The 27561-nt window shown below is 37.6% G+C and overlaps 1 protein-coding gene across 14 annotated transcripts in view; it reads left to right on the top strand.

The window, feature by feature from the left end:
* Heph (polypyrimidine tract-binding protein 1 heph) overlaps window positions 1–27561 on the top strand; it is a 432396-nt gene that overhangs the window by 297516 nt on the left and 107319 nt on the right. For 12 of the 14 annotated variants that reach the window (XM_072018577.1, XM_072018572.1, XM_072018582.1 and 9 more), the window contains one exon: window positions 2133–2237. In XM_072018577.1, coding sequence (XP_071874678.1) covers window positions 2133–2237 — 105 coding nt within the window. Of the gene's footprint in view, window positions 1–2132; window positions 2238–24378; window positions 24638–27561 lie in introns of those variants that run through there. The other 2 variants (XM_072018584.1, XM_072018583.1) reach the window with 2 other exon arrangements.

Raw genomic sequence — 27561 nt, 5'->3', positions numbered from 1 at the left:
GAGGATAGTGACGTTTGAATTTGCTTTCTTGAGATTTTCGACTTGTTTGAAGTGGTTCGACGAACGGAGGCCTTACACGATCATTGATTTTCGGTTTTTGTCTGCACGTGTACGTTATGTAGCCAAGAATAGAGGCGTTCAAGCTTGAATTTTCCGAAGATTTCTGGTCATTTGCGAGGGTTTCGAGTGGTTTGAACAGACCCTAGGCTTCTTATTATAATAATTATGGAGAAGAAATGGTTTAGGTTGTTCTGTTTGTTTCGTAGTTATCATTTTGCCTGCTAACTTGTAATAATTTTACTGAAATAAAATTTCTGACAAATAGACTGTTCGAAAAGATTTTCTCTCCTATGATCGAGAGGTTTGTAAGGAGGAAGACAACATCGATTGTAGTAGAAATAAGATACAATTATACAACAACATAGCGGACTCTGTGAAAGAAGGAAAACTCTTTAAGAGTCTCTTACGACGTGGAGAAACGAAGGATGGAGAGTTTCATATATTCGCCGGATATACGGCGATAGCTTCATCCTTTGGCTGATATCCGGAGCAGCCAAACCACCACCGGACCTGCTCTATTATTTACTTCCCGCGAATCTATGGATTATGGAATCTTCGGAAGAGAGGTTTCCCGATTCTCGTCTTTCAATTCTCTCCACTCATCCGCGGACCGGATCGAGATCTTTGATGGGCTTCGTGGTTCAGTGAATGGCGAACGGATTGCATGAACTTTCAGGAAATTACAAGACAGAAGCGAAATTACTAAAATTGAAAAAATTGCTCTCTTGCGTACAAATAAAAGTTAAGTATCTTCAAACGCTTTATCATTATATAAACATTTCGTCCATTACACTTCATTCAGCGAAAATGGAAGTTATATGAAAAAGTATATAAAGCTTTCCATATATTTTATAAAAGATCGTTCAATGCCTCCAGAATGCGTCGCTATAAATCTATAGAATAACCATACAAAGTTAGAAATTAGTGATCTTGACGCCTTTAAGTTTTAGCGCAACTCTAGTGTGTATCAATTCTCTACTGTTCTGAAAGAAGTTCACTGTGACAAGACAAGAGAGATCTCCATCTATGCAACCACCAGCGCATCTTATCGACTAAAGACCGGAAGAAGGATTTTCATAAATATTCGTCAAAGGGTTTTCAACTCTCAGATCCATGGAGTCGCGTCTTTTCTTACCCGCTCGCAAGCGTGATCCTGCGGGACTCTTTGATCTAGCATTCTGTCTCTCCAAAGCTGGTGACTGGCAGATCTGCTCTCTCTCTCTCTCTTTCTCGAGCTTATGAATTATCTGGAAGCTGAAGCTGCGTATTTTCCTCGTTGAAAGGTCGCCATACTTCCATCCAGTGTATCCACCATGAGGTTTCCTTGGTTTGTGAGCCTCCAGCGATCGGATCGTAGGTCTCGCGATCGAGCACACGCGAGTATCCCGTTTATCGTCGCGCTTCCTTTGAGGGATCAGCTCGAGGAATTAGACCGAGGGACTGAGACTCTTGATCCTGTTACCGCGGAGAATCGCCGGTTAAACGTGTTTACGGAGTTGGAAGGATTTTAATAATACACCTGGGGACTAGTATAACCGGCAAGCTGGCTGGTTTCTTGCGAGAGAGGTTTAAGGTTAGGTCGGGAATAGAGAAGGGGATTGGAGTGGTTTGGATTTGAAGAGAGAGGAGAGGGCTTTGCTGGGGTCTTGGTTCTCGGTGTTTATGCGATTGGCAAGCGAATTTTTTGTCGATTGCGGAACGAGAAGTGCACCGAGTTGGACTTAACGCGTTGTCTGTCACGGTGGACACCAAAATTTTTAGTTCGACCGTGTCGTTGAAGCGATCTAAATTGGGATTAAAGATGAAAGGTTTTCCGTCATGGATTTTCAGCGAATTTTATTCGGACGTAGATCATTTAGCAGCAAATCTTGTTTGTATTGTCTGTATTTGGAAGTGGTCTGAATTTGAATTTAGGATGGAAAGGTTCATTTTTTAAAAGCGGAAGAATTTTGGAGTTCGGTCGAGTTAGGAAACGAATATTTATTAAACTATGTCGTGAAAATATTTTGAATTTACGTTAAAACGGTTTTCGTTCGTATATTGACGTTTGTTGGTCTCTCTTATTGTTGCAGAGGGGTAGCGACGAGCTTCTGTCGCAAAGCGGAGCAGTTAGCAATGGTGCTGCAATGAGTCCACAACCACATCACGCGGCCGACAACAACAATGACGCCAAGAAGGTAAGTGGCAACAGAAATTAACTATTAAATTTAAATTTTTCAAGCGAAGTATCTCGAATTCGTCGAATAGTTTAATTATTCTTATTGTTCTAAATTTGTTTGTTTAATCGTTAAAGAAATACGTGGATATAATTAAAATGTCAAGAAATTGCGTGTCGTAGATGAAAGTAACTTGAACAGAGAAAACAATTAGGGAATACGATGTAACAATGTTAAAACTCGATAAATATTCGATATAAATATAATATTCGATAAATCACCAGGTCTTTTTCCAAAAGCGTAAAAAGTCGAAATATGTTCGCAAGATGGAGCACAGAAATTCAGAAATCGCTTGTTCCACCTTCAAACATTGCAAATCGCGGATGGACGTTGGACAAGGACAAAGGCATACCATGTTGTTGGAATAATTGAGCCAGGTCAGGATAAAAACAAGTTGAAAAATAACGTATTTCGAGGGAAAAGCGATCCCATAGCTTTGACGAATTTTTCGTCCTTTCGGCGAAAAATTTCTGTCGGGAAGCGGAAGATCGAGTAGGTCAGAGGACCTGGCATCTCTCTGCTTCGGTTTCAAATACACCTGTGCGTCCGAATTTCCGTTAGATGTAGGCTGATTTTCTGTTTTCCGAATGCAAGGAAGAGAGGAACGTGTAGCTTCGCGGAAAAGCAATATTGTCGAAGTTGGGGAACAAAAAATTCTTTCGGAAACAGATAAATCGATTAAAAAGTAAAACTGAAACGTGCCAGCACTTATAAAAGTGACTTAAGTCAAATATTTCTCGTGCAAAATTTTTTGTATACTATCTTCGCTGCAATATAGATCGATGGAAGATGAAATAACTGAAAAATCCAACTTTCAAATAAGTTTTAGTCTTGCACCATCTTCGTAATCGTCAGCACGATTGACCTAGTTCGTCTGAAATTAAAATAATCTCATGATACTGTTACGAAGAAATAAAATAATTTAATTAGAAGGTAAGGACGAAGTAGAACAAAGAATTTGAATAAAAATTTTATTTTTAACTCCGAATGAAAAAATTTGTTCTCGAAGAGGATAGTTAAGCTCCAATCATTAAACGAGGTTCATTCGTTCAAACGAAAACACGTTCAAAAATTGTACCCTTCTGCGCTGAAAATACACCTGACAGGATTAACCAATCGTTCCATGTCTCTGTCAAAAAATCGTATCTATTTTTCACTGTCCTGCTGTGGAAATTTCGAACTATGACAGCTTTGCAAAAATATCACTCCGTCAGTCATATTCCAGCTTCGACGATAACCAATTTCCACTTTTACACTTTCAGAATCGTAGCTGGAAAAAATTATCAGAAATTGAAACGAAATACTTAACGGGGTATGGGAATGCACGGTGAAATATTCATCCTATGTCACGTTAACCGCAAAAAGGTGATAATAAATTGTGCCTCGGGTCGAGGGAAATTAATCGAACACACCTGTTGGTCGCAAAGCAACATTAATTATGCGGCCATCTTTGACGAAGTTAAGGAAAAGTAAAATAAAATTGGAAATGTGACGATAATGGAATAATAAAGTGCTCTGTTAATAGAAGAATAAAATGTTATATATAAAGGTGACACGATGCATTAAAGGTTACGATAATTGAAATTAATCTGCAAACTAAAGCTCACAGTTTTCCTACGAATTCGAAATTCTGATAAGAAAAATTACTCGGGAAATTCACAGATCACAACTATTTTCCATTACTCTAATGGGTTTCATTATTTTATGAATTTTACCCTGTTTTCAGATCCTGAAAATAGGTGTATATAGTTTGAGAATTTCTTTCGTAAACAATTATAAGATAAAATGTCCAGATTTTTTCGATTTAGTATTAATTCAGAGTCCAGCTTTGCCTCCGATGTTTCTAGAAAAAATATTCCAAAATGACGGTGTTATGTTTCTTCTGGTAGAACGCATCTTCCTGCGAAAATTGAAAAGTTTAAAGTAGGTTCGTAAAGTTTCGGTTCATAAACTGAAATCTACGAGGTAAAGTATAGTATGGGATTTTGCAAAAATTTGAACGATCGTAGAAATGGTAACGAGTCGAAAGAAAACACAGTTTTTTTTTTTTTAATCAAACCATATAATTTCTTAAACAAACTGCATAAATTTAATAAAAATCGGTGTTCTTCGTATCACGATTCGGTCAAATATTGTAAAATCCCTGTAAAAAATCGCTGTTTTGCCTGATTTAGTGTATCGTTCGTATCAACCTTGTTGAAAAAAAAAAAAAAAATACGTTTTCTCTGGTGACCGAGAGTGAAAAAAGGAAAACTTGGCGATGTCGACGAGGGTAAAGGGTGGCGGAGGGAAATATTTATTATTGTCAGTCAGGCGTGACGCGAGAGGAGCGAAAAAATGTCGGAAGTTTAGGCGAATAGAGGCAGCTGTGTGTGCCGCTCGTAAGCTCTGTGGATGATGCACGTGCACCGGGTGCATCAAAACTTGCAACCCTCGTTAATCATTCGGCTGCATGACTGGAAAAAGTGGAGGGAAAAAAGGGGCAAGAGTTTGTCAGCCACGGGATGGTTCAAAGATTTCGATTCTTGTCTTTTGTTGCTGATTTTTGCTACGTTAAATTGAAATGGAATGAACAGGTCATACCTACTTAGGTGTTACGACAATTAGCAATATTTTACTTTGTCGCGGTTAGTCGATGTCCATTTTATACTTATTGCTTATAATAATGTTAGAAATCCAAGTTTGATTTTCTATGACTCGATTTATTTCCCAAGAATAAATTAATTTATTATAAATCTTTTTATAATAGTACGTAGAATGTAGAAATTTTTTAAAAATTTATCGTCTTATCTTCTACAAACTTTTAGAGACTGTAGGGTTAATTTGTATCGCGTTTTTAATGATAATTTCAATTTACACACAGGCAATTGTGAAAATTATGATTTTACGGCATTTTATACATAGGAAGAATATTTGATTAGAACTACAGCTTCGTCAAGAGGCCTAAAACTATTAATAACTATTTATGACCCTAAAGTATTAATTAATTAGTTGTTGTTGGCAATTTTGTGAATATTCGTGGGCCGCTAACAATTTCGCGCTCTTTTTCGGCGATGCTATGAAACAGCGGCGAACGTATAGAGCGTCGGAAAGTAGAACGTGTATATTTTCAAAGTAAAAGCGGAGAACGCGGCCGGCTTTGTCACCGAATCCCCCGTTGTTCGCGTCTGTCTCTCCTTTGCAGTTAACGATCCGCTTCGTCATCGTTCTCGCGAAAATCATCCAGATACATGTCAACTGTATACGAACTTCTTTCCTACGTGACACGTTGATGGACTGAATTCCTTTTTTTATCTAACTTTTCATTCTTATCTAAGGATTCACTTCGTCAAAAAAAAAAAAAAGTGTAAATTTTACACGAGAGATTTTTTAAAATTTATAAAAGAAATATTCGCGAATTATTTCAACGACGTTGTAAGGTTGACTTAATGACTTAAAAATACGCCGATATTCGCGACAGCGGTACAATCTTCCACTTGTAGCGTCACGAAACAAACGAAGTCAGTGTCGTGAAACTAATATCAGGTTGATAGCGGTATAAATAATAATTTTGCGATGCTAAACCGATCGAGTTATAAATATACTGTTTTACGTAATAAAAATAGCGCGATAATGTTCCATTCGATAAAAGCAGGAACTTTTTGGAGTTGTGCCACTATCGATGCCAAACACCGATACCATATCACTCTACGATATACTTGCCAGAATATTACTGTGTGTTTTATTTGCTACATGCTACGAGTGTTACCTTGCAAAAATCTGAAATCTTCGGTGAAAGGATTAATTTAGCTAAAAATAGCCGAGTTCTGAAAAAGCAGTTTCTTCACAAAAATCTCCGATAATAAAAGATAAATGGCGTCCGAAGGAACACCTGATGAAAATCAGCCCTAACATCTTGGGTATCGTTAGCCACTTTGCTTTATTAGGTGGACAACCGGCTGGTCTCCTTTGTCCCAGTTTCTTTTTGATGTGCCATTTTCCGCCTCGTTCCGTCCCATTATCCACAAATGGTCACGATGCTGCGTCGCTCATTCGCGTGGATTTCACCCCATCGAATGAAAGGGTTGACGCGTAAGTCTCGTTAAAGGTGTTAGACCGGAGTCAATTACCGTACATTATTTTTTTTCTAGCACTCCCTCAGGCTTGCTTCTTCTTCTCCTTCTCCACCTTCGTCATTTTCTTCTCTCTTTTGTCATGGCCTTTCTTCTTTCGATGAAAAACTCGGTTGACGACCCCTGAGACGGTGCTCGCTCGAGGGCGTTGAAGTTTTTTCTTTTTTCTCCAAGTTTTTGATGTTTCGTTAGTCTAAGGGCATGAAGGCTGTTAACGGGCGAATGACTGTGAAATTGGCTTCCTTTGTGATACGGTTTCGAATTAAGTATCGGTGATTGGGGATATTTGGCGAGTTTTATTTAGATCTCTGTTATGTCGTATTTAGGTTAAGTCGTATACTCCCGCTATACGTACACACTTTTTCCTCGTTTCGACAAGTGAACAGAATTTTGATATTAGAAAGGTGTAATTTGTTGGAGAATGAGCGAGTTGGACCGTTAAGAGGTAAAAAGATCTTGGAATATGTACAACGAAGGAGCTCCGTGAAAATCGCAATTTCCTCAACGGGTAAGGTAAGGGATGAAGAAGGCGATCTATCGGTAATTACGTCGGAGAATAGCATCGTCTAAGCAGATTACACGCAGTCGACGATTCTAAGTCGATCAGGGATCATAAATGGCTTCCGATCTCGCGAGATCACGCGCCTATCCCTCTTTTCACTGCGCCACGGTTCAGCCATTTTCTCGATTAAGCTCGACGGAAGCCCCGGCAACGACGGCCAGAGACCCTGTTTCTTTCTTGCCTCGTCGAAGAAAAGTCGTTTCCGGCCTGGCGAGCTAATTTCAAAAGTGCAACCTTATCTTCCGCCGTGTTGTTATCCCCGTGATTCGATCGCCTTTGCCTCCTCGACAGTCGATTGTTCGTAGCTTTTCTTCTCGATCGAATCTCGGAAAGATGACGCAAACCTTTCGAAACAGAAGTTTCCTCGTTCTCCGTTCTCGAGGAGTCTCGGCAGTTTCTTATTTACTCGATGAATCGACGGATGTTCGTAGATATTCTCGCGAACGAGACTTCTGACGCGTGTTCGTGCAAAACTGCTTGGCGCCGATTCTTTTCTCATTCTTTTAATTTCAGTGAATTTTTCGAGCGAAATGTCGGTTGGTATTGGAAAATTGGCTTTGCTTGTACTAAAGAGGATTTTTTAAATAAAAAAAGTTGGTATTCGAAGATTGCCGATTATACCGAAGTAGATTTCGTACATAGAAAGCTGATCAGTATTTGAATATCGATATTAGTTTATACTGAAAAGAATATTTTATACGAATATTAGGTTATATCTATCAAGAACGTGTATTTTGTATATAAAATATTCTATTTTCGCTATTGTCATACCACGCAGTTTATTGCAGTAGTAATTTAACCCTGTAACTCGACCCTTCTAAATTTATTTATAATTTGCTTACACAAAATTCTTGCAATTTTTTATTCGTTCCTACCGCAATAATTCAAGAGAATTCAATACAATCTGCTTACACCGATAAACCAACATCTCCACGATTCTATACAAGCATCCGCTTTTCACGTTTCATCCACGATCTAGTGCTATTGAAAAATCTATCGTTCCGACCAACCTCGATAGTTAATTAACAGTGTTTTCCATGCACGACGAGGGTAAAGCGAATGGAAAAGTGGTTCGAACCGTAAAATCGAGAGATGGTGATTATTCGCACGAGAATAGCGGTCGGGGGTTGATGATGGCATCCCGGAAATCGCGGTGTGCGTTCCGGTGCATTCGCAGAGAAACATTCCAGCATGAAATATGTCAGACATGCCAAGCAGAAGTTTCGGCCAGGTTTCAGAAGTCCCCATGGTCGATTGGTCCGTCCCTTTCCCATTTTCATTCCGGATTTTCTGATATGACATTCCGCTGTTGGATGGCGAAAATCCGAAAACAATTGTACCGTCGGAGAGAGGAGATTGCGAATCGCGGGTAACGATTGATCCATGAAATCTGGCTTTTACTATTCTGGTTTTCGGTATATTCTGAAGTTTGACGACACACTGAATATTTTAATTGCGCGATCAAAATTTCATGATCGTTCGTGCAAGGAGGTATTTGAAAATTAATAAGTGCGAACTTAATGTAAAGATACAGGTAAATATAAATAGATGTCAACTCTATAGTTGTTAGTTTTTTTTTTGATACAATTATGTATCGATGAAATAATATTTCGCGTATACAGCGTAAATTAGTGTAGAAATAATTATAAGTTATTGATTAATGTTAGTTGAAAAAGATATCGAAGGAGAAGAGTGGAAAAGCGAAACCCATGAAAAATCCAAGGAAAGTGCTAGTTAAAGCCGCAAACGTATCTAACCGGTGCTTTCGAACGATGATAAATCGATCTCTGATAAGTTTTATTAAAGGAACACGTATCGGGTCGTCTATTTTCCGAACCCCGGGACGTCGCTTAATTCGGTGGCAACCTGATTTCACTGGCCTTTCCGCCGCTTCTATTTCGACCTGCTTTTCTTTCTTCGTTCACCAATAATCTCGTGACACCTGGTATTTTCACCAGTGGCCACCGCAATCGGATCAGAATGTCAGGTTATCAACATTTTCGAGGAAGATAAATGCAGAGCATTATATTTCTTTTCGGTCGTCAAATATTAATTTATGTCTTTTTGTAATTTGTTAGAATACCCTTAAAAATAGAAGTCTCTTTTCGATGCTGGAATAGATGTTGTAATAAATAATTTCAAAGGATCTAGAAGATATAGAAAATGAGGAAAATTCGAACGTAGGGAGAACTTTGCCTTTTATTAAGAGGGATAGGAAAGGGAGAGATAGGAAATTTTATTTCAATAAATTTATTATCTGCGATTGTTATTTTCGTTGATAATAAGCTTGTTTATCGTTGAAATTATTCGAATCACGACACTGATCAAAGCAGATCTTATATTTAGCTTTTACGTATTTTTAACTATCCTAGATTCTACACTTTATCATTTCAATTATTTGTTCCGAGATACGCTTAAAATACGCTTTACGTTTAATTATTCTCTGCGTTCTTCTAATATATTATCTCGTATAATTTGCCATTCAGGTTAATTACTATCGAAATTAACGATGTTGCGTATTTTTGCGTTCGAAATTATTTATTATCGTCATTACTGATAAAACTGCAATTTGAAATCTATTTTCCTATATCATGCACGTTTTACCTTTCAAAATTGATAATTATCGATACTTATCTTAATTCGATTGTCGATACAATCCATAATTATCTATTTATATTTTCTAATTGCTTATTATAATAATTGACGCGTTGACAAATAAACGATACTTATTAATTTCGATATATCCGTGTGAAGATTATTCGTTATTAAGATTATTTTAAAGATACATACTTTACAAAATTTCAGAAAATTTTCATCAAAATTGATACCGTACGAATATTCCTCAAGGTATAATTCTCAAAGCGTAGTGGAAACGATCGAATCCAGCAGACTGAATTTAAGAATCTCTGGAGCAAGCTTTTATTCATTAACATTTTTCGCGTCGTGCGGACTCCGTTCTCATCGATTGGAAATTTCCTGTGCAGAAAATGGCGGCTCTCGAAAAGAAAAAAAAAAAAATGGACTAGAACTCATCTTCCTTTTCCTCTTGGTCTCTGTGTATTCCGTAGATCGCCAAGTACGTCCATTCTTCCGGCGTTCTTCTTTTTTCTTCGCTTCTTTTTGCCCTCAGTGGCCTCGATAACTCAAGGCGGAGGTCCCACGAGCCACGCACAAAAGAATCAAAGCGCAATGGTGCCCGATGCCCAGTAATATTCCGGATGGACTCTTTGCCTTTCGTTTCGAGTGACCTCGCGACCGTTTAGATAAATTGCTTCCAGCACCAGGCGGTGCCTTTCGTTAGTCCTTGTTCCTTTTACCAACTATCAGCTTGCAGTATATTTTTCTCCTTCTCCTTTTCCTTTTTTTCAGGCTCATTTTGCTGTAAGTCTCTTTATTTTTTCTTTTTTCTTTCTTTTTTTTTTTATAGCATAAAACAGACGACGTAATATCGATATAACGATCAGATAATATCCATAGGAACGAAATAACTAGGAACAATAAACGAACGAGGAAGAATACGCTCGTCGTTTCTTATTCTATATTAGTTTGTATTATTTTATTACAGGAAAGTGTGATATTTGTAATTTATGTGGGAAATGTACATATGTATATCGTAATGTTTGGAATTGAAAATTTCGAGAAATAACATTTCGTTTCTCTGGAGGAAAAGATTATTAATATTTCGTATTTTTAAATTTTCAATTTTCCAGAACTACGAAATATTTCCACGAAAATTCTTTTATTAGAAATATCGTATTTTCGTCTTCTTCGATTTTCATTTGCCTTATACGCACAGAACGTGAAACGTAACATAATATTCCATTAGGAATTTTCTTTTACTAAAAATTTTCGATTTTTCCCTCATCTCGTTTGCCACTTTATCGCAAAGGATATTAAAAATTCTCATTTTACGTCGAAAATAATTTCCAACCGTTCTAAAAATATACAATATTCTACTAAAAGCTCATCCAGCAGAAATTTGCAATTTTTTGTCATAATTTCGTTTGCTCGTTTTAGTTAAAAAAATATTTAAAAAATCTCATTTCAGAACTTCGCTATCCCACTAAAAGTCTCTTTTGTTCAAATTTCCAATCTTTCCCCCTCCTTTATCTTCGTTCGCTGTTTACCCGTGAAATACATATTAAGTTTATGCATATGGAATGTCGTTTATTCAAATAAAACTGCACCGAGATTGCTGAAATGTACATTTCAACCTACTTTCCTCTATTATTCTAGGTCTATAAGAATTATTAGCGCCGGAATTGAAAAATTCTCACAGCCAAGCTTTCGCAATATCTTCTTTCAAAAATAAAATTCTTTTCCCGTGGAAATGTAAAATATTTTCAACGTTCTCTAGATGCTAAATTTATTGTCCGCAATCTTTACGCTGCCTTTTTCCAAATTTAAAATTAGCAATTTACTCGCTTGTCAGGATTCTAAATTTAAAAGTGCATAAACGCTTAGATAATCTCTGCGCGATATTTCAGCCGATTTGATGAAAGAATCTTATTGTCAGACATGAATAGTTGTATAGACAAATCACGACGAATCGATTGTATTAAATGAAATCAACGTGGATAAAGCAGGTAGCAAACCTTGGAAATATTCAGTGCGGAGAAACAGTACGTTCATTAGTACCTACGTGTAATTTTCCAAACAATACCGCACTTTCACCCTGTAAACTGATAACAAACGTAATTACTCGACTGGCTCTTTTTTACGTTCGCGTAAACATTTTCGCGAAATTTCAATCAGACCCTTGCGATATTTCGGGGCCGTGTAGGTACCCTTAAGCGAATTTAATCGACGCGGCCAGATATAATTATCGCAGCCGGTAATTAAACGGTCGTTAATAAGCTTCGATACGACCGTTTCGCCTACGGGGGGAATAATTATTCCCGCTCCCTGTAAAAACTGTAAAAGCTGTAAAAGCTGCAAAAAGATTTCATATTACATCTTTTTCTCTTCTATTTTTTATTCTGCATTTTAATGTGGAATTTTCGATCGACGTTCTGCAGATATTTTTTCAGTTTGACTACGAAATTTCGAATTCCCGTCGAGTCTGATTAAAAGAATTCTTTTCATTGGAAATGTTCTCGACTCTTTGTGATTTATATGTTTATTTTTACAAATTTTCATTAGCGGAATATTTAAAAGATCGAAATCTCTTAGAAATTTTATTTCACGCTGTCGAATCAACTCGAACGCTTCGCCTTTCTCTGCTTTCCTTTATAAAATATCCAAACACATGTTCTGTATCATAAGAAACGCGAAGCTCGCGAAACGTTAAAAATGACAAAAATTACGTGCAGTAAAAGGACGCATTCGTTCATTAATATTCCGGGGGATTTGCCTGGATCTCCATTCTGCTCTCCATAAGAAAAACCGTCCTCGCATTTATCTAATTTTGGTTCTTTCGCGTGGCTGAAATATTTCTTTCCTTGCTAATTTTGCTTCGTTATCAGCATACGGTACCGTACAGCGAACTATCTTGTGTAATATTCTGTTAATTTTGCTCGCTAATCGACGAAAACGTCTAGAAAGTAGAAACGATCCGCTTTTGAATTTTAAACGCGTTCTTAATCTCAATTCTTTAAACGTTTCTTCCTTATTCCTTCGCTGTTTTCTTTCATCGAACTTCATTTGATCCGATTCTGATGGCTGGTTTGGGAAGTGTTTTCGTGATTGGGTGGAAGTTAAGTGAATTGAGAGCAACTTTTTGATAATTAAAAGCTTTGGCCGAGTAGTGGAAGATACGTTGAAGGTTATTCTCTCAAATTCTGTGTCTACTTGCCACGATGAGAATCGATTATCATAGACACTTGTATCGAATAAACCTTTTGTTCGAACGAAGAAAGTAACGAGTCTCGCTCGATTCGCCATTTGCGAATATTTTTGTGCTCTGACACATCGTTCTCCTGGAAACGTCAATTCCTAGAACGTACTTCTAGGTCGATTCTCGATTACCCGCAGGAACAAATCCAGCGGGATCGTAAGGCACGCGCCGTAAGGCCACAGCCTGATAAATCACACCGGATGCGAGATTAGGGTAGCGCTACAAAGTAGCATGAGACAGGTAACACGATTCCCATTGAGATCCGGGTCTGGCTGCGTGCCAGACTTCCCTTTTCACCCCGCTACTTTCTCTGCTCTTGCTATTTTCGCCCGTTTCTCCTTGTAATCTTACCGTAACTCACCCTCCCTTGCTTCGCTTTTCCGTGTTTATAAATATATTCAACTATAATTTAGAAATTAGAAATTTGCTAAATAATACTAAATCATCGATTGAATTTCTCAAGTATGAAATTTTCGATTTTTTAAATTTCTAGTTTCATAAAATTCTCTGCTCTTTAAATTTTCGATATTTTTTAAGTTTTCGATTCTTTATATCTCTCGAGAGAAAATTCTTTACCTTTAAACTTTATTAATACCACGTATCTAGAACAAAAAAATGCGCTTTGTTAATTTTAGTCTGATTATTGGTTCAAACGTTCGCTGATAATATTAGTTCAATCGTGCAAGAGAATTCGAACAATGTGAAAAATTAGAGACGTAATTCCTACGTGATATCAATTGCGAAACGTGTCTGACAGTGCACGATCTGTTTTCACTTGCAGTCCATCCCAGCGGCTAGTAGTACAGATCAATCATAGTTTGCAGTGACTTTTGATACGCGCATTATTCTGAAAGTTGTTCCATGTAAAACTTAACTAAGATTCTCAAGCTACACTGCTATTCACTTTCCCACAGATAATTGTAAATCTTTCTTTACTTATAATACGATGGAGTAGTAAGAGAATGTTTCTGTTTTGTGTTTATTTTTTAAAAAATCCTGTAGTAATCGTATCGAAACGTACTTTTATAACAGAAATGAGAATTTTTATTGTAAAAATATTTGCAACCCGATAAAAATGTTTGGCGTTTTATAAAATAATATATAAATAATCGAAACAAGATTATGGAGGAGAATGGCAAACTCTCTGAGATAAATATTTTACAATTGCAGCATATTTCGTAAAATAACATTAAAAAAAAAAAAAAAACAAAATTTCGCCAAAATCAGCAAGCCACACGTGCATTAGAAGTATCTTAGGGTCGCGTCTAACAAGAAACCGGTGAATGGGGCAAACCGCTGTGGAATTGAAGCCAGTGATTAAGATTTAAACGGTCGGTGCTTCGAAACCGAAACGTGGAGGGCGCTACCGGGAACCACGACGATAAAAAGATATTGGCGGTCGTAAAGACGCGAAAGCGTAGCCGTAAAAAAATTGGACGTCACGGTATAAAAGCGTGGAAGTTCTTAATGGGGCCGGGCGTAAAAATAAGGAAAACGGTTCCGCGTTAAACAGCCTCGTCCAGTATAAATAAGCCTAGCAACGGTCGAAAGTTCGCTACCTCTTTACGCTTTTAATATTCCGTCTTCGACGACGATTTGTTCTCGCCTTGTAAGTAAAAAGTCGTCTCTCTCCTCTTCGATCTCGAAGAATCGTCAATCTAGCTTGATTATTTTGTTTATTTTTTCTGTTGTTTTTCTTTCGTTCCTATGGGATCGTTGAAGTTTGTTAGGCTAGATTTTGGAGACAGTTTGTTGGAAGCCTTCGCCGGAGTTTGACGTCGAAGAAGTGCGAATTCATGAGGATTAAAATAAATGTGAAGGTTCAAGGAGGGTGTATAGCAGTGACGAGACACCAAGTTCGGTATTTAGTCGAATTTCAGACAATCTTTGTACCAAAGATTCACATTTTGTTAATGTTGTTATTCTCGATGATGTTAAATATGATAGAGGTTCTAACTGACAATGGGATCGTTTTTAAAAAATTGTTTCGTTTTAATACCGAAACACGTGATTAATATTTGGTCTTTCACTCGAATTTAACACGTTGACTGTATGTTTATGGTAAGCGTCTTCTTCTGAAATATTTCGTTGGTGATAATGTTGGGGATTAAGATAATCAACCTTCTACAACGATGGCTGCGGGTAGATTCGCCTCCAGCGTCAGATGTTGCGTCGTTTCGAACGCCTTTAGGGTGCTACGAAATCTTGTTGAAATATTTAATGTTTTCTAGCGAGCGAAATATAATCGAACGATTTAAGTACTTTTTACAAATAGCGAGTGCATAATTAGTCATTTAATATTCAAATTATGATCTAGGTATTCGCTGCACTTCGTTTTATTGTATATAGTTGAAAAAGCAATTCTTTATCTACCATTTTACTAACCAATTATTTGTCACATTGACGACTATTCGAACTAAACCAAACTTCACCAAACACTGGCTATACACATACACGCGCATTCCCTGAATTTCCACTCTTCTTAAAATAATTCACGAAAGTAACCCTTCGCCAAGAACTCCGATAATCGATATTCGAACTTTATCAAACATTACCAAACTTTGCTAAACTTCACCGAACAAATGAGAGGCGTCCACAACGCTTCTCAGATTCTCAATCTTCGCGACATAATTTTCTGAAAAAGCGTTTCTCCATCCACGATTCTACGAATCGATCGTCGGTCCAGTTGGCGACAATTCAGGCCGATATTCATCAGTCGGAGAAGGTGGTGGAGCAAATTAGAAAGCGTGAGCCGAACGCGTGCGACAGGTAGGGAAACAGAGAAGCTCGAAAGCGTCAAAAGCACCCCCAGGGGTGCACTCCCCGATCGCACGGTTAATATAGGGTTATATTTGCCGGCGAATCCAAACATACGTAAGAGAAACTTTCGGTCGATTCGAAATATCCCGACCCACCGTTTCGAGAGCAACGAGAAACTCGATGTGAAATTCGAGCAAACGCAACCTCCTGGCTCGCGCAAACATTTAAACTCTCTCGAGAACCGATCGACGTTAAGAAATGGATGGAAACGAAGATTAGATGATGTTCCATGCGAAGAATCAGAGAATGATTTTCGAAGATACGAAGAACCTGTTTCTGATTATGAACTTCTTTCTCGCTGTACGTATGGCTGTCGTTTTATCATATTTCGCAATTCTTGAAACATTCTTTAAACTGTCCAACAACTTTTGAAGTTTCTTAAAAAATTGGCTAGTATCGGCGTACAAATTTAGTTTAAATGATCAATATAGAAAGAGAAAATGACATTACTTTGAAAAAATCAGGCATATCGAGAAGTTGATAAAAGTAGAAATTCAAAACTGTTTCGGAACTTTCTTATTAAAGATAATAAAACGAAAAGAGAAATAATTTTCAAAATTATCCTCAACAGTTAAACTTCTCTCGAGCTTATGAAAAAAAAAAAGAAAAAAAAGAAAAAGAAAATCAATCGATTCGGCGCATTCTCGCTGGAAAACAAATCTCGAAGCGATCGAGCGAAACACAACGTTCATATTTCAGTCCTCACCCACCATCAGAGGGGTTGGAAATCATTGCGACCATCCGTGCATTTGCCGTGGTCGATGGAAGTCATATTAAACGTATTAAACAGCCAGAATAAATATCAATTTGATTGATCACTATCGGGGCTGGTTTTCAATTCGTTTCGTCTCGTTTCCGGGCTACTTTTTTTTTTTATCCAGTGGAAAACGCCATCGGTGATTTATGGACGTTACTTCGAGGCATTGCCGGCGTCATCGACTCGATTATTCGCGTTTTCGTTCGTTAACAGCTTCGAAAAGCTCGAATGCACTGCTCGATCGTGGCGTTATCGAGATTCTGCCCCTCTTTGTTGCCATTAGAAAAGAAGTGCCACGGGAATTCTTGAGATCGCGATCGATACAGGGCTTTTACTGCGAGAAGCTTTACATTTTGATAAATGACTTTGACACTGCGAACGTATTTTAAAGTAGAAGCTTCCACTCGAATTTTATTTTGTCTCCTCCTTTGTTCATTTATTTGTCGGCATAGGAATATCTTTTTAATACAGCGAGAAATTGTTAAGATATGTCGTTTGAACATATTGAAATCCTTCTTTGCCACTTAATCAAGAATGCATTCGTCAAATTCCCTCCTACTTGCAGTATTAACAAGCAAGAACACAAGCCAAACAGAAGCACAGAATTAGCCTTTGTATCCATTATATATTCCCATTAGCCACCCCAGTTCCAGAAACTCAATTCACCCGCCTACGAATTCCATTACTACGACGCAACCTTGACCACATTATCTATTCAACAACAATCGCCATTCAGCTTTCTTAATAGCCGTTTCAATTAACCTATAATTAACACAATGTGCATACCTAACAAGATATCCTTGAAGATTAAAAATTAAATTAAAACGCCAGTGATTGTATGTAAAAGATTGAATTTTGGACCACCCACGTGATCTAACGTAATCTAACCTGCCATACTTTATCACCATTAGGATCACAATCCTAATAAGGAGTGACGCAACAAGTAGCATTTTCTTTCGGTTATAACTTTTGAACCATTAATTATGTTTTGAACCATGATCAGCCCACGTCAGGAATATTGGTATTACCTTGTTCCCTTTTCTACGTAATTACCGAAATTTCAACTAAACGATTTCTCTTGAAATAATTCTGCGCCCCGGCGCAAGAAATACCAACGTTGATATTTATAAATTTATAAATAAACTAGCGCTCGAAGATACGTTAAAAAATTCATGTTCAAATAATTTCTGACACAGAACATTCTACTGTTCCTTTTTTAATTTATTTTCTGATACCAGAAGAGAGAGTTAAATCTTATGCTATTCGTATTTTTTTATTTTGACTTTGCTATTTTCTGTAGAAAGTTTATTTCATCAAAAGTGTTGACATTGGCATACACAGATGCCGTTACAGCCATTTCTAGGTAGAATCTGAAATGGTACTTTTCGTTTTTCACATAGAATATACGATTCTTTAAAAACTCAATAACGGTTTCAATTCGTTTTTGCGCAAATATGACACGAGTACCTCTTGCGCCCAAGCCACGGAATTGTATCTAGAAAAGACATAATCTATAACATAATCTATGTAGAACGAGGAGGTGTGCGATCGTAGACTGCGCCTCCGATAAATTTCTCTGACGACGAAAGGGTGCCAATAGGCGAAGGGTGACATGGCGAGGGGTTAATAAATTGGCCGATGGCCCGATAGACGGTCTTGCCAGTTTTATGGAAAGGATGTAGAACCGTAGAACGGACAGTCAGCTTGGAAATACCGGTTATTGATGAACCGTTACCACCCGCGCGACACCCCTTCCTATGTCCAGTGGCGTCTGCACGCCGCGATACAATGGCGTACGCCGCGTTTATAACGCGTTTCGACACGGTGCATCCCCTGACATGATTAATAGCGTCCCGTGTTATCTCCTACGGTACGACAGCCGCACGAAAACGTAGGATTCCTGAGGGGTAAAACAGAAATTTCCTTGCCAGCCTTTCGCTATTATCTGGTGTAGCGGCACACGAGCGTAAAAAAAGTCAACGGAAAATTCGACTCTGGGAGATATTCGTATTATTGCGCCTCTGAATACTAACGATTATTTTGGTTCACAAGGTCTAAAGGAAAATGAAATCGGGACAGATTGTTATTATTGTTTTTTGTGATCTTCGGCCGGAGTTACATAAGAAGGTTAACGTTTTGTGGTAACGTTCGTCGATATAAATGTATACACGTGCTGTCTAGGAGACTATTATTATCCTTTCTTCGATTGGTATAGTAGGATTATGCGAGCGACGATTAAAACCGGTATACGCTATCTCCGTACTTGTAATTATACTTATTTTAATATAACTGACTATTACGAATTCATCCACTCGTTTCTTTATCGAACAAACCTACGCGTTTAATCCACCTCACTAGCATTTCAGTTTCTTTTTCTTTTCTTACATCGCTTTTAGTTCACTAGTTTGTATTGAGAGAATATATGAAGTTCTCAAGTGAAATCCATAATTCTACATATAGGTCAACGATATCGGTTAAAACACAAATTCAAGAAATTCTTCCACTTCTCAAGATTTGTTAACATCATGTACAAAGCGTCCAAATATTTTCAACCTTAAATCCAAAATCTTTAAATTACAAGGAGACCATTCGAGGATAAAACATCCGATGGCTATTATTTCGCAATTAAACAGCTACTCGTTTTGTCATCGTGAATATACGACCTTCTATAATTCGACGAAGGCAGTCAAATTCGAGAGCTCGCAGCTGCCTGTTCTTTCGATTTAGCGATTACCCGTCGGATACGGTTTTACGATTATCGCAGTGTTCTCTCGTTGATGTAGCGGACAGAGTCTCGTAAACAGGCGGACATGGTTCCTCGAGCAAAATGGCGACGAGTGGAACGAGGCCGTTTCGCAATTCTCCCATGGCCTTTCGTCGTTCAATTACTGCTTATTGGGATCGCGTGACAATGCGTGTTCCAAGGGAAAATAGTGACAGAAAATTAGGGACGATTATATCGTCCGAGTTATTGTCGCTGTTTATGACCAATGGGAAATGATCTGTCTTCGATCTCCGTCGAATATCGCAATACTAAATTTCTAATATAATTTCTTTCTACAATCTTTTATATAATTCTTCTTCTATATTTCATTTCTACTGATTATTTCTACAATTTCTACTACTTTGGAAAATATTCCCGAATATTCTCAGCAGCCAATGTACGAAATTCCACTTGCAGGAAAATATAGAATTTCAAAGCTCTATTCGACTCACCGCTAACACTCCTAATTAATTAGCGATCATACTCGAATTCCTCTAACCAAATTTTTTCACAGAAAGATCCCCTTTCACGTGGGAACATCGACGTTCTTTGATGTCGCCGTTATCATCCTCTACGGTGCATTAATCACGACTCTTCGTCTTCTACGAATGAATATATAGAATCGTGAAAATTCTACTTTCGTCCCTTCCGCTTCTTTCTTCCGCCCTTTAGCCTGAAAAAAATCGTGAAGCGTTTTCCATTCCGCTTTTTATCTCTGTTCATCGTGATAAATAAAGTTTAACGACGCCTGTATTGTTCGGAATTGTTCCTATTAGCGGGCGAATTGTTTTCGCATTTTGACGTTTTCCCTCTGTGTTGCGAAAAGGATGGGGGCGAAAACTAAAACCGAGAAATATACGTCGAACGGAACCGTGCGTTTCGTGCATCCGTTTATTCTTGTTATTCGTCCGGAATTTATCGCATATACAGGGTGTCCCAGGAGTGCACGGTGAAACTTTATCGGTAGGATGAGGTAGAATTATTTTTATAACGAATCGGAAAGATATTCGGGTCAAGTTAAGTGATTTGCCTCACGGTTCGCCAAATTCGGCTATGAAAAATTGTTAAAACACGGCGACTCGGGTAAAATTTGAGAGATCATTCTCTGAAGGTCACGTGTTCGATAAAATTTCGTGTCTCCAATTTCTGCACCCCTTATAAGGGGTCTAGTACTACATTCGGAATCTCATCGACGCCTAGCGTCGGGACGTTGCGAAATTATTGGCGAAACGTCAATATGTATTACCTCGTCGACCATACGAGCGTTTAGGCAACCCCTTTCGATTGCACGGCTCGCAAGCACTATCCCCGAAGCTCTACGTTTCACGAAAGCCAATCTCCAACGAACGTAGCTCAAGTTTCTTGCGCTTGATGGATTGCTCTGTCTCGTCTATAATCGATTATAATCTTTTATAATTAATAAATAAGTAACCAAAATTCTACCGGTAGAATTAGTTTAGAAGAAATATTTATCTAGATACATTAAACGTTCTACAATGTGAATTATAAACATACCGATACTTTAAAATTTGAATAACCCGATCTAGAAATTATTCGACAAACCAAATATTCGCGTGGAAGTTTTCAAGATGATCTAATATTACATTTATTGTGTCAGGAAGTATCATACTCGATTGTATCTGAATATTGCAAGACAAAGGGTTGATCCAACGAAAATAGAAATTGTTAGGCTTCCTTGTTTCTACGTAGATCGAATTTCATTCTTGTTTACCTACTGACTACACCGTGACACTGGATACAATTGGTCCTCTCCTGCCAAAGGATATCTTTTCCCAACTCATTTTTTTATCTTTCAATACGATACTGATAGATTTGGGAGACAGAGGATGGTTCGTTCGTTCAGTTTCCCGTAACTTTTATCTTGCGTGATGCAGAGAGAGAATTGTTAGCGCCTTTGTTTCGTTGAATACAGGTAAATTTAGTGTCATTTGCGTAGCTACGTCTGCCATTGAAGGATGTACTCCCTTTTGTTTTATATTTTCTTCATCTTTGAAGCGTTTTCCTGGTTGCTGGTACTAGCGAATGACAATTGTTTCGCTGAATTTCACTTGAATTTTTTGAATCTAAATACCGTGCTGTTTTCCGGAAGTTCTATTACCTGAATTTCGTTCTAGTCAGATAGTTGTACAATTATTTTTTGCCTTGAATATTCTTTTTCATGGACATGAATTTAATTATGTAATACGATATGGTCATTCTGATTTTCTCTCGCGATTACTCTAATGTTAGAAACGTTCATCTACTTCGACCTTAAAGTTCAAAGTTCGAATCGACACCTTGACAAATATTCGTTCTAAAATATCGAACTAGAACAAATAATCATCAAAGTTATTATTTTAAACGAATTACAGAAAATTGACACGCCTAATTATCAAACGAATCGAAAACCAAATAAATAAAATCGGATAGCACGCTTCGTTCTACCTGTTTCCTCTTTTCCTTTTTTTTTCATAGCACACCACCGCCGATCGTGTAAATTCGTCGATGGAATGATGAATCGTTGCCAGGGGGTGGTATTGAAAATGTAGCCGGGTGCAGAGAAATCATAAAGGAACTCGCAATGTATACGTATAAAAAGGACAAGTGACCTATCGAAATCGATATCGGGTGGCGTGTATTCATCGTGATCGAAACGCGAGCATGAGTCTAAAGGGGACGTGTCGGAGGGATGAAAAATGGTGGCAACTGGCTTTTACATGAACGCACACCAGCGTTGTACCGAAGGGAAGGCTGGCTATTTTATTAGGGGAAATCGAGATAAAAGTAAAATATCGTGTAGTTTAATGCGTCGCTTTGTAATAATACCGGCGCGAGTCTTTCCAGGGGATGAACGCCAGGGATGGAGATCGAGTAGCTCTCGGGGACCGTGTTTTTGTAACACCAGAATATTTCCTTTTCCTTGCTTTATTTTATGTTCATGTAACTATTTGATGTACTAGGGTTGCTATATGCGAGGTATCAAATACTTTATGCCGAAGGTTTTTGCTCTATGGGTAGTAATTTACAATTTGCTTGGTATCTCTGATTTTCTTTCAAATTTCAATATATCGAAAAGGGCTGTCTAAAAAGTTAAAACTTCACAAGCTTCGCGAACAATTCCAAGTGCTTTTAATTCTATATTAAGACTAAATCTAAACCTAACGTAAAATTAATTTTATAAACGCGAAAAATGTGAGGTGTTTGTATCGATAATTTTCTAGATAAAACGCTCTAATTCTCGATTCGATCTTCAATTTTCCTGAACCAGAAGAAGATTAAGCAGAATTCGCAATTTTTTATATTACTCGAAACGTCTAAAAAATCTAACCAGATGTTACCAAGTCAGCAAATTTTTTTTCATCGAAACAACCCCTTCAGGGAATCATTTGAAGAAAAACTTCCGCATTATCTCATCTTGTAATTTTCCTTTTTATCGAAACTTTTACACGCCAACCGACAATAATATTGAAATGTCTTCACATAATTTTCACATAATTTTTTGTCGTTTCCATCCGCTCGCTCTGATTCGCCTTTTTTCGCATTTCTCATTCGTCTTCGGGCGATTCCACTTGGAAAGGGGTGGCGACCAATTAAACGAACAGCAGGCTCCTTCGCTTTTTTCCTGCCTCTGTATTCATCCATCAGTCTCCGCCACGGTCGGTGTTCATTTATAGAATCGTCGATATTCTTTACCACGTATAATTGAAAAACGAAAGACGAGTCACGTTCGATTTTTCTTCGCCTGCTTCACGCAAGTTTCCTCTCGCCACGGATCGTTGCATCTTTCTCCCTCTTCCAGGCGCAATTAATTCGATTCGATGAAAGATCGAGAGCGATGGCTGAACGCCAAAGTGCTCTTTTGCATTCGATTCTTTTCGATCAGCGTTTCCTCCTGTTTTTTCCCCTTTTTCTTTTCTCTTTCTCTGTTCGTCGCTTCGACTAGTATGTTTCTGACTTGTCCGGATAATTGATGCTCCCCAGGGCTTTCCCTTCTCGCTACTAGAACAAGGAGTTGATTTATCGTGCGTCGATGCTTTTAGAAACGATGATATGTATGCTAGTTTATTGTCCCGGTTCGAGATTGCGAGTATTTATTTTCATGCAGAGATTAATGAGGAGTAATTAAAATGTGCGAGAAATTATGACTAACGCTATAGTACTTTGCATGTTAATTAATAATTAATGGCGTGTTTTTTAGTAATTAAAAGTTCACAATATATTAGGAATTCTAAAATGGACGATAAATTCACAACGAAGTAAAAATACACGATAAGATCGCAATGAATTAAGGATTTGTAATAATTCTGGAAAATTTCAATAATCTTGGTAAAGGGTAAAAAGAGCATTTTCTAATAAAGCGTAATCTATAAAAGCATATCTCTCCGTAATAGTACTCTCACAATCAGAGGTTGTCTCGGTGCACTCTACGGAGCTGCTGAAATGCATTTGTCGCGAAAGGGCGACATGGTGCTGGCTTATCTGCACTCTGGTTCGTCTTCAAAGAAAAGAATCTGGGTTTCCTGTCGGTGGTCGAGGGTGGAAACATGTCTGAAGGACGGAAGTTATGGCTAGCGAAACGGGGTGAAAGAGAAAAAGGGAAACCTACTTGGAATTCTAATGGGGATGCAAGCATAGCGTCGCCTGTTGCGTCCCGGCACGTGCGTTTTCCCTTCTACTTTCTTTTTCAGATGTATTTTTATATTATAACTTGCAGAAGGTGATACAGATAATTTTTGTCTTTTTTAATTAAGGAAACATTGTGATGGTTCGAAGCAATAAACTTTTATAAGATAGAAAATATCGTACAAATAAGGTAATCATTAATTTTATCGAATATTATTGTATTTATGGCGTATTATTGGTTCTTAATTAAAATACAGACAGGATAAAGTGTGTCTGATTAAACTGAAAATAGTAGAATACTAATAACTAGACTGCAGATTTTTATTCATTCGTAGGAAATTTTAAGTCTGCAAAAATGCAAAAAGTACACATAGTATACAAAAATATACAGAATATCGAAATATTCAGTGGATTAAATAATACTTCAACATGCTTAATTAATCATAAGTACAAATACTTCTCGTAAACAGCGTATTTGTATTCATCTTTCGCGCACTTATATTTAATACGGGCGACAGTCTCCCCCACTCCTATACCTACAGCGCGCGCAGTCGAAGGAAACCGAGTAGCGACGGGGACACGCGAGCATCAACGTGACATTGACCGGTCGTCGTTTCGCATTACTTTCCCGCGTTCAGTCTTGCTTTTCGCCGTATTTTGGATGTGCCGTGATTCGGAAACCGTTGCGTCATCGTTTAACATACTCGCGAACGTTAGTGTTGTGTATTTCTTTTCGTGACATGTGCTTTTTTGTATTTCTGTGTCGCATCAGTGATAGTTTCGTGTGTCGACGTTCGAACGATTCATGGGCATGCGCAACGATCTAAAACGCGAACTCCATGACAACAAGCGGTTCAGATTCCTCGCTGGATGTATCGCCTGTACGCGTAAGTTTCTAATTTTTGTTTATTGGTCGCATTTTATTTAATGGTTAGGTATAAAGATATGATACGTGTTTCGATAGTTGAAGATTTATATCGATTGTTTGGATATCGAGAATCAGACTGTATATTGCAATATGGCGGCATTGTTTATATATCTGTTGCGTTTCGTAAGATGTGTTTCTTTTACAGCGACAAAGTAGGAAGCTCTCAAAGAATAATAATTATCTTTCAGTACTCTTGTTTCTCGATATATGCAGGTTATAACTGTTTAGTGTTTTATATGGTATTTGACAAGCATATTAATTAAATATATTTAAAAATTTCTCTGAGAGTGCTTCGTGGAAAATGTATTACTGAAATTTGTTATTTTATTCCTACATCTCTCGGTTATAGTTATTTCCTGATATTTCGTATACAAGATTATTATATAAACATGTAAACATTCAGTTAAATACTTTCCTCGCTTTTCAATTTTCGAGTTGTTTAATTTTTGAGGAACTGTACATAAATTTAGTATTTTCTTCTCTAGCGGCCTTAAATTATTCTTCAATTAAAATCGACAGATTTTTGCACAGTCTGGGATGAGATATTACATGCTTACATTATTTTCTTTCTGATTTCATATTCATTCTGATGTAGCTCATGGTCATGCAAGAAGAAACGAAAAGTATGTAAACACAACGTGGTCAGTAGGTCTTTGCGTGATCACAATACGTTTCCAAGAAATTTCTCTGTAATATTTACCTCTACTCTTATTCCTAAAAATACATTGCCTTGAGATAGATTATATAATTTCGAGATAAAGTGTAAGAAATAGTTGTCACATTACTAAGAGATTTATATGTATTGTACGATGTTTCCGTCTACACTATCCTAATCGTAAAACATTTAGTAAACAGCTTATAAGAATTAGAATCTTAAATACAAGGAAATTTTAATACTGTATTATTTATTTATTAATAAATTCGAAGCGAATTTCCTATCATGTTGGCGAAGATCCTATCGAGCGAAGGGAGGACGAAAAGATGGGGAATTTCTAGTATAGCAAGCGGGAAGAAACAGGATAAGCAGGACGATATCGATGGGGGAATCTCTTTTACGTGGACCATGCTTGACTCTCTTCGAATAATACGACAGCTGATTTTTATTATTGGGACAGGATCGGTTGCTCCTCGCGTGTTTGAACTTGTTTGCCGCTGCATATTGCCGCGCGTCTCGCCTTGAAATACCAGATCTCTTGGTATTTGACTTGTGTTCCAGCCACGTTATAGCGTTGCCTTCTATTTTCAGCGATATGATAATTGGCAATCCCACTTTTTGTTTCCGTCCTTTTAATTTAGGGTTTTTGGATTTATTTAATGTCACGAATCAGTTATAGTATTCTTTTAATTAATAGTATTGAAGCACACATGGTTGCAACAGTTTAGAGAATCTTAAAAGACTCGGAATTAAGACTTGGAATCTAAATAGTATTCATAAAAATATGGATTTGCACAAAAATTCACAATCTAATTGTAATTATTTTAAAAATTAAATAAGAGAATAGCAAAGTGTAGTAAAACAAAGAGAAAACAGGGAGGAAAATGGTAATCCTTGTTTCCTCCGATGTAGAGAGAGGGTATTCCGTGTCGAGGCATTTTCTAACGGAATTGGAATGTTGACTTCCGGTTGGCGGAGCGCATCCTCCCTCGTTATCAACCGGTGGGAGGAGGTCACGGTGCCCATTTCCTACAAGCGATTTTCCGCGAATTGCCTCCATTATGTCCAATTATCGGCTCGGATGAAGGAAGACGTATTCTCGACGAGAGGCTGGTTGGAAACAGGAAAGGGGGATAAAAGTAGGATTTTTATCGTCCCTTAGGGTTAACCCTTTATAACTCGAATTTTTATTCTCTCTTACATAAGAAGGAGAAAGAAATTATCATCTATTATAATCGTATGATTATATCTAAAAATATGCTGGTATCGTGTATAAAGATGAACCGCGTATAAGAAGGAACTTAAAATAAAATAAAACAAAATAAAACGTAAAAATAATTGCAGCGTAGTTGTGAAAATAAATTAGTATCGTGTACAAAAGTGAGCAAACTTTCGCGTTATCCTTCCAATCTAGTAATATTAAAAAAATACTAACGCTATAACATAAGAAGGTATAGCAATTGTCACAAAATTTCATGGAAGAAAGAGGAAAAACTGGAAGGAAGGCACTGGTCGAGTCGAGGTTTTGGACAGCTGAGTGGAATGAAAGGAAGACACCGAGAACACGTTGTCCAGGCACACGAGTAGGTCCTCGAGGTCGTCGTTGAGAACGATTGAACGGCCCTCGAAGCGAATCTTGTTTGCAGCGTTTCTCGGTGGCCTAAGCTACCTTTGCAAAAACGAGGAAAACGCCGGCCAATTAAGCCTCTTCTTCTCTGCGATCGACAGGCACTCGCGTACCGCATCGTTTCGTCCTCGACATCTCGAGTGTCTCATTTGATAGCCTCTTCTTCGGAATTGCTCGCGCTCAACTTTCCAGCTCACATCTTTTTTTCAACCATGCTTCTTTTCACTGCGATTGTTTTCTATATTATTTGGGCCTTTATCCAATTTCGCCCCTATATTTCTATTTTCGTTTTCGGTTTTGCGTTAGCGCTGATTTTTTATGATCGTAACGTTAGGTGAATTTAAAGTAATTTTTGTTTCCCTTTTCATTTTGAATTTATAGTAGCGAACGAAAGAAGATGTAACAAGTAAAAAGAATGTTGCAACGTTGCAAAACGAAATTATGTTTACGGAAGCAAGGAATAATATAAAGATTGAAATTAATCGACATTATGCTATTTATAGATAGTAGTATAGATACCAAAGAAACTCTAATTGTTACTATAGAATCATGTTACAATCGCATCTTTCAATTTCAAATTTATCAATTAAATGTGTGATTC

The sequence above is a fragment of the Bombus fervidus genome, chromosome 15 (genome assembly GCF_041682495.2).
Source record: "Bombus fervidus isolate BK054 chromosome 15, iyBomFerv1, whole genome shotgun sequence".
Taxonomy (NCBI): Eukaryota; Metazoa; Arthropoda; class Insecta; order Hymenoptera; family Apidae; genus Bombus; species Bombus fervidus.
The sequence above is the reverse complement of the archived record's forward strand: the minus strand, read 5'-3'. Positions and strand labels throughout refer to the sequence as shown.